This window comes from Monomorium pharaonis, chromosome 4, assembly GCF_013373865.1.
Source record: "Monomorium pharaonis isolate MP-MQ-018 chromosome 4, ASM1337386v2, whole genome shotgun sequence".
Classification (NCBI taxonomy): domain Eukaryota; kingdom Metazoa; phylum Arthropoda; class Insecta; order Hymenoptera; family Formicidae; genus Monomorium; species Monomorium pharaonis.
This window is the reverse complement of record NC_050470.1, coordinates 8,580,569-8,591,905: the sequence shown is the minus strand read 5'-3', so window position 1 is coordinate 8,591,905 and position 11,337 is coordinate 8,580,569. Positions and strand designations below refer to the sequence as shown.

At 44.2% G+C, this 11,337-nt stretch overlaps 1 protein-coding gene across 1 annotated transcript; it reads right to left on the bottom strand.

Moving 5' to 3' along the window:
- Positions 1–716: 716 nt before the first annotated feature.
- On the bottom strand, positions 717–8,960 carry LOC105835481. The gene has a single exon (XM_012678801.3). It carries the CDS (start codon positions 6,325–6,327, stop codon positions 4,630–4,632), a length of 1,698 nt encoding a protein of 565 aa, XP_012534255.1. The 5' UTR covers positions 6,328–8,960; the 3' UTR covers positions 717–4,629.
- Positions 8,961–11,337: the final 2,377 nt, after the last annotated feature.

Here is an 11,337-nt window from a genome sequence, read left to right as displayed (position 1 = left end):
ACGTGACTGCTAAGGCCATCTTCTCGGAGCCAGCTGCTTGTTTACCGCACGATAAACGCAGATTGAGTTTTAAGATAAATGTTATACGCGGTTAGTACAATCGATACACCGAGTTAATTGTATTTGGCATACTAAACGTATCCCAGAAAGAGATAATCAAATGGAAGACGATAAATGATTGTGTCCGGATGAATACAGAGCGATTAAGTCGACGTAGAGGTTTACAGTTACAAATGTCGGAGCGCTATAACTGTACCGCTCGTGGCGCATTTATGCTGGCGCGCCGTTTACATTCTATAGTTATGAGTTATAATCGCAAATTATAAATCGCTAACCCCACGCGATATTTTATTATCCTATATACATACACACACATATATATATATATATATATATATATATATATTCGAGTACAATGGCTGCATCCTGGCGGACAAAACGTCAGAACAAACGGGCTTGGAAATCGCAACGAAACGCGACATGCTACTTCCAAGCACCAGGAAAAGAAGGTCCCTTCAACATTCCCTTCCCTTCGAAGGCTCCGATAAATAATTACATTTTCCATATTGACGCGTCGTCGATCGATGAAAGAGAAGAGAACCCGAAGAGCCTTTTACCTCGTCTCATCTTCTCCTTTCCGCTAGATAAAACTTTTTCACTTCCTGTCGGATACACGTATCGTTTAACATTCTTGCACCGCATTTTCCTTTCCTCCATTTTTTTTTTTGGAAATTCGTTATAGTCTAGTAATTCGATAATTTTTCTCCCGTACAGGTAGGTAAAAGCATTTAGAGCGCAGACTTTCCTCGGAGAGCGCCCAAGATTCTAAACTTTCATTTGGAAAATCGGTGAACTCGCCGGGCAAAAAGCCCTTTCATTAGCGTGGAAAGAAAGAACGCGCTCCACTTAAGGCTCGCCAATCAAGGTAATTTGCATTCCGCCGGTAGCGCTCGTTGCAATCCCTGAAACTAGAGTATCGCGTACGACGGTTGGCGGTTAACCCTGAAAATTACACGGGAGAACGGAATGTGGCCGGCGACGGAAAGGCTGCGGCTCGCGTGCACGGCGCATGGTAAGTGCACCGTAAGTGAAATAACGCGTCTCGCGTCCGAGCAACCGTGATGCCCCGGCGAATCGAAATTTGTCCGTTGTGCATCGACGAGGCCGTTTCCCAGAGGCGCAAAACGCGCTCCATGCGATTCTATATCGCTCGAATCGTTTCTGCCCGAGTGGGTACGGGTTTAAAATAAATCTCGCGCCTCGCGAAACACTTTCGATCGCTAAATGGTTCTCGTTATGCGCGTCGATTAATTAAAATCAAGACACTCTCCGGCGTTTCTGCGCGATTTAATGGCATGCTCGCTTAATAAGCTTTGACTGGCTGATTTGGTGGATAGACACGTATGTGGGTCTCTTTGCTCGTATCGCATGTGCCCGCACCTGCACTTTCGTGGTGCGGTGGGCTCATAAATATTTTACACTCACTTTCTACTTCAGCAACACAGGTGGCTGCGGAGCAATGTAACGAGGTACATTTCTATTTTATCAGACGTCGCGAAATTTCGATGGAATGAGCACGGTAGGAAAGAAAAGAAAAGAAAAGAGGGAATTGTGCGACCGCGTCGCAGACCTTGGCGTGAAAACAACGCGATAATGATAGTCGGTGACTAATAAAGTGCATCCGTGTGCACAGCCGGCGCGAGTGATAACAATCAGTGGCGTGGAATTCGTTTTTTTTTTTATTTACATTTTTACGTTTGTCGCATTTGTGCCGATGTCTTCTCCTAAATGTCTTTCTCTCTCTCTCTCTCTCTCTCTTTTCTTTTTACACTCGGATAATCGATCGACCGAAGAAAGGAATTTAGTCTCGCGGGGATTTAATCTTTGAATATGCACATTACCGATATGACTTGCGGCTCTCTTTCATCGGCAGGATCTTAATGGAAGGATCGCTTCGGAGGAAGGGGCCTCTACCTGCCGTTTCCCGATTTGCATAACACTTCCGGCGCGCGCAAGTCACGCGGCGACGCATTAACAATGCCTACGTGTCGCCGCAACTTTCTGCTCGAAGACCCGCCTCGATTAAGCAGCGGTGTCATATGTTTACTATAAATACGTTGCTTGCTTGTTATTCCAAGTTTATACATCGCTTTGCATATTATTTCCCCACTTGAATATTAATTTGGCACGACGGTAACGTGGCGATTATGCAATGCCACTGTGGAAAGTGCAAAGTCGATATTACATAGGATTATGTTTATTTTCGTTTCATTTCACGCGTGTTACGAAATCTCATTAATATATTATTTGGAAGTTGTGCCCAATGATATTTTAAATGTAATTTCTTCAATATCTTTATTTAGAGGAAGTTACGAATGTCGAATTTTAGACCTTCTCCGTTTCGTTTGTCCTTCGTCGCGCATTTTTCCCCGCAACACCTATTATTATACGGCTCGGAGAAATTTATGGCGAAAGGTGAAGTCTTTTTTATCGCTCATAATCGACGCGCTCGGTGACGTGCCGATCGAAAGAGAAACCTCTAAGCGGCATTTGAATGCTATGTCCCAGTTGCGTAATGACGGGATAATTGTTCTTACGCTGTTCCTGATTACTAATCACTGAATACTGATACGTGTATGTGAATCATTCAGGATCTTCGCAGTTCGCCGTTTTTTTTCCACCTCGAGCGACATTTATGTGAAACTGAGAGAATTGAAACTGACAAAATTTCAGCGAGTTTCGAAAATTTGTGGGCAACATCAATGTGTTTCCCATGATTCGACGATTTACGTAACCGCATCTCAATGATGTAAAGCGAAAGTGTTAATTATAGCGATTGAGCGATTAAGATCTCCGCCGTGATCATCACCGGTACTGACGTCTATGCAAAAGCATCTCGATGCATTAAAAGTATTTTTAATCGGTGAGGACATTCGTATTATTTATAGAGAATTAATATCTTTTACAATATACGATATGTAGTCATCCTCTCCTCTTTGAAAACGTTCTCGCAAAATAATGTCCTCAAACGGAAATATCGTGAACAACGCAGATAATTTTTTCCTTGGTATAAATTTTTTTCACGATAATAAAAGTAATAAAATTTAATGAAGTTTTTATTTGATAATAAATACGTGATAAATTTATGCATGACTTCTGGAGAGCTTTCAAGCATTGAAAAACACGCGTTTTCGAACGAGACTGCAATTCCTTTTTCGTTTAAGCTTTTGCTTACGACATTCGTGTTAATATGCTATGATAAAACTTTAACAAGTGTGTGGCCGCAAAATGTCGTAATCAAGGACATTTTTCTCGGTCAACGTGACGTACGCGACTCGCATATTTTTCGTATTTGCGAGTGCAAATATCGAGACATATGACCAGACTTTTTATCTGTTCTTTATATAACGTATCGTCTTGCTTTGTTCCATAAATCGCACAAATGCGTTACACGCAGTCAATTAATTTCTGATTATATATCATTAAAATATTATTTGAAAATAAAGTGTTTTTCAAATATTACTTTATTTGTACGAAAATAAGAAAGAGAGAGATAAAAACTTAAGAGTCGACTGAAGCTTTAGTATTTAAAGTAGTACGTGCCTAAATATCTGAGGAATTTTTGATGCTGGCGACATTGAAATCTTAGTTAATTTAATCACAAACGTTTTAACTTATTTTTGTAGAGAAAAAAATATATATAGCAGTATCCTTTTCCGCCATGCTTCGCGCGTTCATCTAATGAGTTTCGGACTAAGCAGAACTGTCTTCTTTCTAAGCCGACAATAATTACTACTTAATTAGTTTGTTCTGCGACAGAAAGGTCGTTGCGTTTCTCAGAACGTTATGTCATCGTGTAAATGACGTTTCGCTGATTCTCTATTTCTATGTTGCACATATTAATCCCATTCAATAAAATGCTTTCGGGAAATTTAAATTAATGATTATGCCCAACACAAAATTATACTTTTGTCTTAAGAATCGATATAAATTATAATGTTATCGAATTAATTAAGAAATGCAATTTAAAATACGCTTGCTGCTGCATAGTACCGTTAGGCAAAACTTGCTACGGAGAGTTGGAATTGCAACGTTTTGCAATGCAGTCTTTTTCCACGTGACATGACGACGGAACGTGAAATCGCTCGTAACTGTAGCACCGATGTCACGCTTGGAGAAGCAAGCTGCAAGATGTTTGTTAACCCAGACAAAGTCGCCGTTGCATCAACGCGATCGACCGGAAAAGGCAAGATTCATTTCAAACAATTGTTTAGCATCATTGATAAAAGAAGTGAATATTCCACGAACAATATCTGCGATCGAACGATAAGATATTAATTATTAATTATAACTTTGTCGTTATTGGCAGCCAGATTGACGTTCAAACACACCACGTTTGTCTGTTAGCATTCTAATCTAATGAGGGACATTAGCAAATCGTTAGTTGGACACACATCGAACCTATGATCAAGATATCAGATAAAGAAGATGAGTATGTCAATTTAACATAAAAATGCTCCGTTTTTTTTTTTCAGTATTTCCTTTTGTAAAAAAATATCCAGAAATCTGGATCACCTAGAAAGCTTCGGACTGCATGACACTGCAAGAGACCAATTTCAAGAAGTGATTCTAACGGGGTCTCGGCCTGGGCAGCGGTTGAATCTGCTGCTGTTGGTGATGATGATATCCTCCCCTTGAATTCGGAAGCTGTGTCCGTTCTGGTCCATCGTTGAGGCTCAATCCTGCGACCATCTGGGCGATCTCGCGATCCTTCTTATCCTCCTTCGGCAGCGCGTTGCCGTTCTGCGCACTGAAGCCCAAGGAGGCCAGACTGCCGTGGCTCCTGCTACGATGTTCCGCCCGAATGCTGTAAGAAAAGGCTCTCTCGTTCAGATGACCCTTCCGCCGATATATGCCGGTACCAAAGCGGGATTCGTTTTCCGGACTGTCCGCCTGCCGGGCGACCTCTGGCGCGGTAAGATCCGCGTGAGAGGCGGCTAGCCTTCTGGACGTGCCCAGAGTAGAGCTATCTGTCTCCGGGTGTCGTCTGCCTCTGTTTCCGGCGGTACCATATGTGGCCGGTGGATAAATGGCCGCCGCTGGTGCCGCTGTCGGCGGTACCACTGGCAAAGGAGCATAGACCGGGACTATCGGTGTCGCCGCCGGAATAGGCCTTAAACGCGGATGATGATGACTCTTCCGCGGCAAGGTGGCCGCTGGTACCAAAAGCACCGGTGCTGGTCTAGCCAAGGTACCGGCGACGGATCGACTGCTGGGTGGTAGCGGGACAGGATGATAATGTTGCTGCCTGATGGGGTGACCCAAAGTGTGGTGCCCGTGGCCGTTGGCGTACACGCCTTGATGCAGCTGATGATGAAGAAGCTGTTGTTGTTGCTGCTGCTGCTGCTGCTGCAACGCGTCCTCGTGCAACGAACGAGTCTTCATCTTCTTGAGCTTCTTATTAGCTTTCCGTCGCGCGGAAGAAGATTCCTCCAGCAACAATGGTTGAGCGGGAGGGGGCGGCGGTGGTGGCGGCGGTGGTGGGGCAATCAACTGGCGTGGTCTGGATCCCTTCGTGCTTCGCAGGGTTCCCTGTTCCTGGTAAAGACCGTCAACCTCATCGCGACCCTTAGCCCAAACCTTGTGATTCTCATCGCCGTTGTACAGACTGAGGTCATCGGTCGAGGCCGTGTCCAAACGGGTCGGTTGAGGGCTGTCCAAGGTGGTGCTCGAACCGCCCAGAGTGTGATAGAGACTGTTGTTCGACTGATGACCAGTCGCGACCCCGTTCGTCGTTCCCGACGACGGCTCTAGACCTTTCGCGTAGCTACTATCGGCATAAGCGTGAAAGCAACACCTTACCAGGGCGTTGGCCGCCATGTCCCGTTTGCAGATGAACGCGTGACACTCGAGAACCTTGATACCGGTGGTTCTACGCAGCACGGCGGCGAACAGAGGTGGATGATTCGCGTTGGGCGTCCGCGCGAACGGCGAGTCCAACGGCAGGAAACGCGTGTTGGACGTATCGCCGTTTCCACCTTTGACATGTCTGACCGCGGCGCAATAGTGGAGCGACTCGATAGGAAAGAATCGCGTGATCTTTTTGCGATGCTCGTCGACATTCTCCAAGAGTAAGCCGTTGCTCCAAACACTCAGCCAGGAGTCGATCCCGCGCGCACCCAGCGCACCCTGCTCGGGGTAGAGCTCCCTCAGGGGTTCCTGGACGCCCAGGAGTCCTTCTTTGCTCGCGTGAGGTACCGAGCTACCCAAATAGAGTACTCTACAGCGACAATACGGCGTCGCCGTGTCCTGATTGGCTCCTCTCATTTTTTGTTGTTGTTATTAAGCTCAACTAACTTATTGATTAGAAAGACTCAACCTCGTGACACAATTTGGAAATTGTGAACGCAATGGATATCTGTTGATAATCAAAACTGTCTTTGACAATCGATACTCTGTGGTCATAGAAAGTAAAAAAAAAAACATTCATTTAATTCAGTTACAGATAATTTTATCAGCTGATTATTTTTTAATAAAAAAAAGTTATCGAGTCAATCGCGCATCGCTATAGAGAAAGAACACTCGAAAATAGTCCAGAACAGTTTTAAGTGAGAAAACCATTTAGAGATTTCGATGCGTGTGATACGTTGGTCCCACGACAAACGGTCGATCTTCCCGATTAGCGACAGCGATATATCCGAGAATATGATCCCTGTAACGTCGATTGTTAGCCGGCGGCTAATTTGTTTCCCACGCGCAACATAAAATCGCGGATGTGACTCAGGAGCTCATTGAGCGATTACGCTCCGCCCGGTAGCACTTGCAGTCGATTACGCAGTCGCTACTTTCCAAAGACAGGCGGACAAGCGGCGTGTACACGTCGTCGCGGCGGCGGCGGCGGCGGCGGCGGCGCGACGTTGCAAAATACGTGCGCGCAGCAACGGGAGAGGAACTCGATGGCGCGGATATTTCGCAGCAGCTGTAGCCGCTCGCTCGAGATCGCGTCAGGCCATTATGGCCGCCTTCTTGCGAGTTCCCTCTCCACCGGTATCAGGCCCAGCTTTGCCCTCTGTTTCTCTCTCTCTCTCTCTCTCTTTCTTTTTCTCTTTCTTCTCTCTTTTTCTTTTTTCCTTCGCTGTCTCCGTCTCCCTCTCTTTCTTTCCTTTCGTGCCTCTTTCCTCTATCGTGGCCCCTTCCCGTGCTCCGTCTCTGTCGCTTCCTTTCAGTTCTCTCTAGGCTTCTCTATCCCCTTCTCCGCTACCAGACCCGGGGCCCTCGCTGGTATGCGGCGCAGTGGCGTAGCCGTCGTCGTAGCCGTCCCTCACTGAAAGCACCTCCACGTGTAGCCGCTGTCATATGTATATACGCACACTCAGCACATGGTACACTCGCGACCAAGGGCCGCGCCGTGGACACCCTTGGAGAACGACGAAGCGGTGAAAACCCGGCCCGGCGATAACCCGGCGGCGAGAATTTAACGACTATTCCTGAGGGCCGTGTGCTGAATGTCTGTGGAATCCAGAGGCGCGGCCGCAGGCGTCGGCCGCGCGAATCACTGTACCAGTACCGGTGGGCCTCATTGGGCCTCACGCCTCACGGAGATGGCGAAAATGGCGGATGCTGCTCTCGTTTGACTCGATGCTGCGGATCAATCGACCTCCCCGCGACCGATGATGGCTCGAAGAAACTGGCGCGACGGTACGGGCCTCAAGATCGACACCGACACATCGGCCGTTGCGGGGTAGCCGTCCTCTCGTGCCGTCCCGAGCCCGCACGTACACACATACACCACGCCAACACGCACACACGCGCACGGACGGTCTCGAAGCGGAGCGGCGAACCACTAGCTGCCAGTACGCTCGTCTTCGGACTGAGTACTGGTGGAAGGCGTGAGACTTCGTGACTGGGTCCCACTCCGCTTCACTACCAGACACACTCTCCCACTCTCCTCCTTTTGCGCTTTTCATCGTCGGGTCACTCCCTGGACTCCGATCTTGTCGCCGTACCTACCTCCTCGGTGGCCGAACGCGCCGTCGCCGTTCATAAGATAAGGGAAATGTGGACATTCCAATAGTTCCATTTTATGTGAAAACGTTAATGGCGCTTCCCCTTTCCCGCGAATGACGCAACGTGCTGCTTTGCTATTAATATACTAGTTAGTACCTTGACTCGAGATGTGACATTTTAGCACGTAGGAATCTCGTACGCGTCGGGATGTCGCCTGAAAGCTAACTCTTCAACGCCGTCGATGTTAATAGCGGACGATGTAAATTTACGGAATTCCGTTGAGGCGGAAATCAAACTGTAATGTAAATTGTAGTAACCAATTTTATGTATCTTGTATATTGTATTTTCAAGTGTATTTGAAATATTGTATTTGAAAGCGAACAATTACAGTTTTATAGCACGCATATCCTCGTACAAAACCTGTTGTTTATTACAACGAGAATCCGCGAAGTCGTATATCTAGCGGCGTGGTGTATGCACGTTGCCCTTTATAGGTCAAAGATTGCGTAGGTACCGCCAAGGAAAGCCTCCCGGCGCACGTTTTTCACATACAAATTGCCTGAGCATGGGAAATGAACGATTGTCTTTTAACGAGAGATGGGATTCGTCGTTCTCTAGGTCGCTCTTCATATCGACGAAGCAGAACATGGCCACGAAGGTGAAATCACAAATTTGTTGTGTAACAACATGAACTGAATCGTCTGCCATACCAGACGAATAACAAGTACAAGGGTCCTTTAAATGATCTTTGTTTGGTCTGCGTCTAATCAGTTTAATTCATTCACCCTTTTTAATCGGAGAAAAACGTGCAATTATCTCTATGTCCCTAGTCTTAGCTACAGAATATTTTTAATTAATGCAGAAATTAAAGTAAACCTCACGCAAAGTAAAACATTTTAACGGTTAATTATTACTTAATGGTGTAATCAGTTACGGAAGAATAAAATTTTTCTTCGATACGCGTCCTTTTTCTCCCGTCGTGTCTCAAATTTTGTCCCCTGTGAACGACATATTTTCCGCATATTTCATTCGATTTCGCCCGCACAGAAATGAAATGCCGTCAATGCATTTTCCACGCAATTAACCGCGAGCTGTACACGACAGGAAGACGAGAAAATCCGGTAGCGTGTTCGTGTCGCGAGCGTGAAATCGCGGAGACGCGGAATCAGGGTCGCGTGACCGGGACCCTGACCGTGGCCACCCAATGTCGACATTTTTCACAGTGGGAATTCTCCTCGAATCCTTTCGCACAGCTGACACATTTAGTAGCAAGACGAATACGACGGAGTCATTTCCGTTCGACATGAAACGTACGAATTAACCTGAGTACTGTTGCGTGTAACTGTATCACAATTTTATAACGATAAGGATGCGAACTGGGGATCCAATTAAGATTTCCTGTTTTGCATTCCTCGAGATTTGCGTTTTTGAGAGGCCAACGGATCACATTCCTGAACAAGAATTTTAGATCTTGCCTGTTGTTGTGCCTTATAATGTATGACATTAAGCATGCATGCCGAGAATTATTTCTCCATTCTCTCGAGAGATTTGAAGAATGCAAATGTACGTTTTACAATCAATTTATAAGTCTATTTATTTCTTATTTTGATCGCGGTTTTTTTCGTTGTTGGCATGTTTTTTTTTTGCAGCGATTGCTTATACGTCTCATCGGATGAAGATGCGTTTTATTGAGACAAAAGTGCCTAATCTCGAATCGAGTTTTCGGAAAAGAGATAGATATTCAAGGTAATCTAAGGTGGGGCCGATCAGTATGCAAATAGCTGTTTCTTTACTATAGAATCTCGCAAATATTTATTTTAGGACTTGGAAACGCCGATCTCCGATTTGCCTTGCGAAGGACGACTAGTGTGCATAATTCAGAATTCGCGATATCCGATCCTTTCCCTTTTGCAATTATAACGAAAACTGAATTCTTAGCAAGCTCAAAAACTTTCTTATTCCGTAAAAACACTTAATTCTCATGAAATCGAAGTACATACAAAAAAAAAGCGTTTGTCTCAAATTGTTGAACGAAAAAATCGTTCGTCCAGTGGGTCAGTGGGTCGCCGTCACGTTAATTACAAAGACTCCAAAAGCCGCGTGTACAGTGCAATCACCTCCTGTCCAAGAATTCTCTCCAGTCCCCTCTTCGATGACGTGCGCTTGTGACTGCTTCACTTATCGATGATGCTACTTTTTTTTTCTCTCTCTCAATTATATAGCTATGTAGTACAATATAAATAATACAAAATAAATCGTACATTAAACCGGAATAATTCTAACAATCTACTATCTTTTATTATTACAAATTTTACCAGCGGTTATATTAAAAAATTTTTTAATAAAATTTAATAAACTTTAATAAATTTAATTTTAAAAAAAAGATTAACACGATACACTATAAAAACTAATGTGTTATAATTTTTATAAAAAATAATTTTTTTGTTTCTTACTTATTTTTTTGATTGTACAATTTTTTAAACAAATTTAACGATTTAAATAGATGGAATGAGTATTTTATACTTTTTACTATATGTATCAACATTTAGAAAAAAAATTTATTTTTTAAATGTAATCTGAAGTTTATGATAGTTGGGCTTCTAAAATTTTCTATTGTTCTCAGTTTGATAATCTTGGACAAAGCCTTACGGATAAAGCCTTGTGGTATACAACAGGTATATCCGGAAAGTTTTAAAATTAAGATAACATGGTCCGGCAATGAGAAAGCCTTTGTGCCGGTGATTGTAATAGCTTTCTAGCAGACGGCCAAGCAGATAATTCGAAAGTTCTATGCAAATAGAGGCGATGGTCGAGGACTTGTCGCGCGTACTTATAAAAATCCGTGAAATGCGCAAGTTTGTCGACCCGGCACGAATATCCGCGCGCCGCCGCCGTCGCTGCCATTTTTGTCGAGGCGCGGTACTTTCTTTCACATGCGACAGGTAATTGTTTTCCGCGTGCCTGAAACCTCCACGATGCGTAAATGATGGCGTCGGCACACGATTAGACGACGAGAAAGTTCGGTGAAACGTTAAGAAAAAGACGATTGAGCGTTGTGAACTGCAAGTCGCTTCAATATATGACAATTTGTAATTATAATGTGTGACAGATATGCTTTTTCTAAATTTTTTAAATATTTATATTTACTTGTGTATATAAGTATCTTTCTTTTTCGGAAATGTAAATTTCTTTAATAATTTATGATTTGCGATGGCTAACAATTTATAGCAAATTTGCAATTCTGCATAGTGCTTAATCATTATTTCCTTGGAAAATACAAGATACAAATATATGTTATAAACTTAACTCAAATATTGAGAATCAAGCATT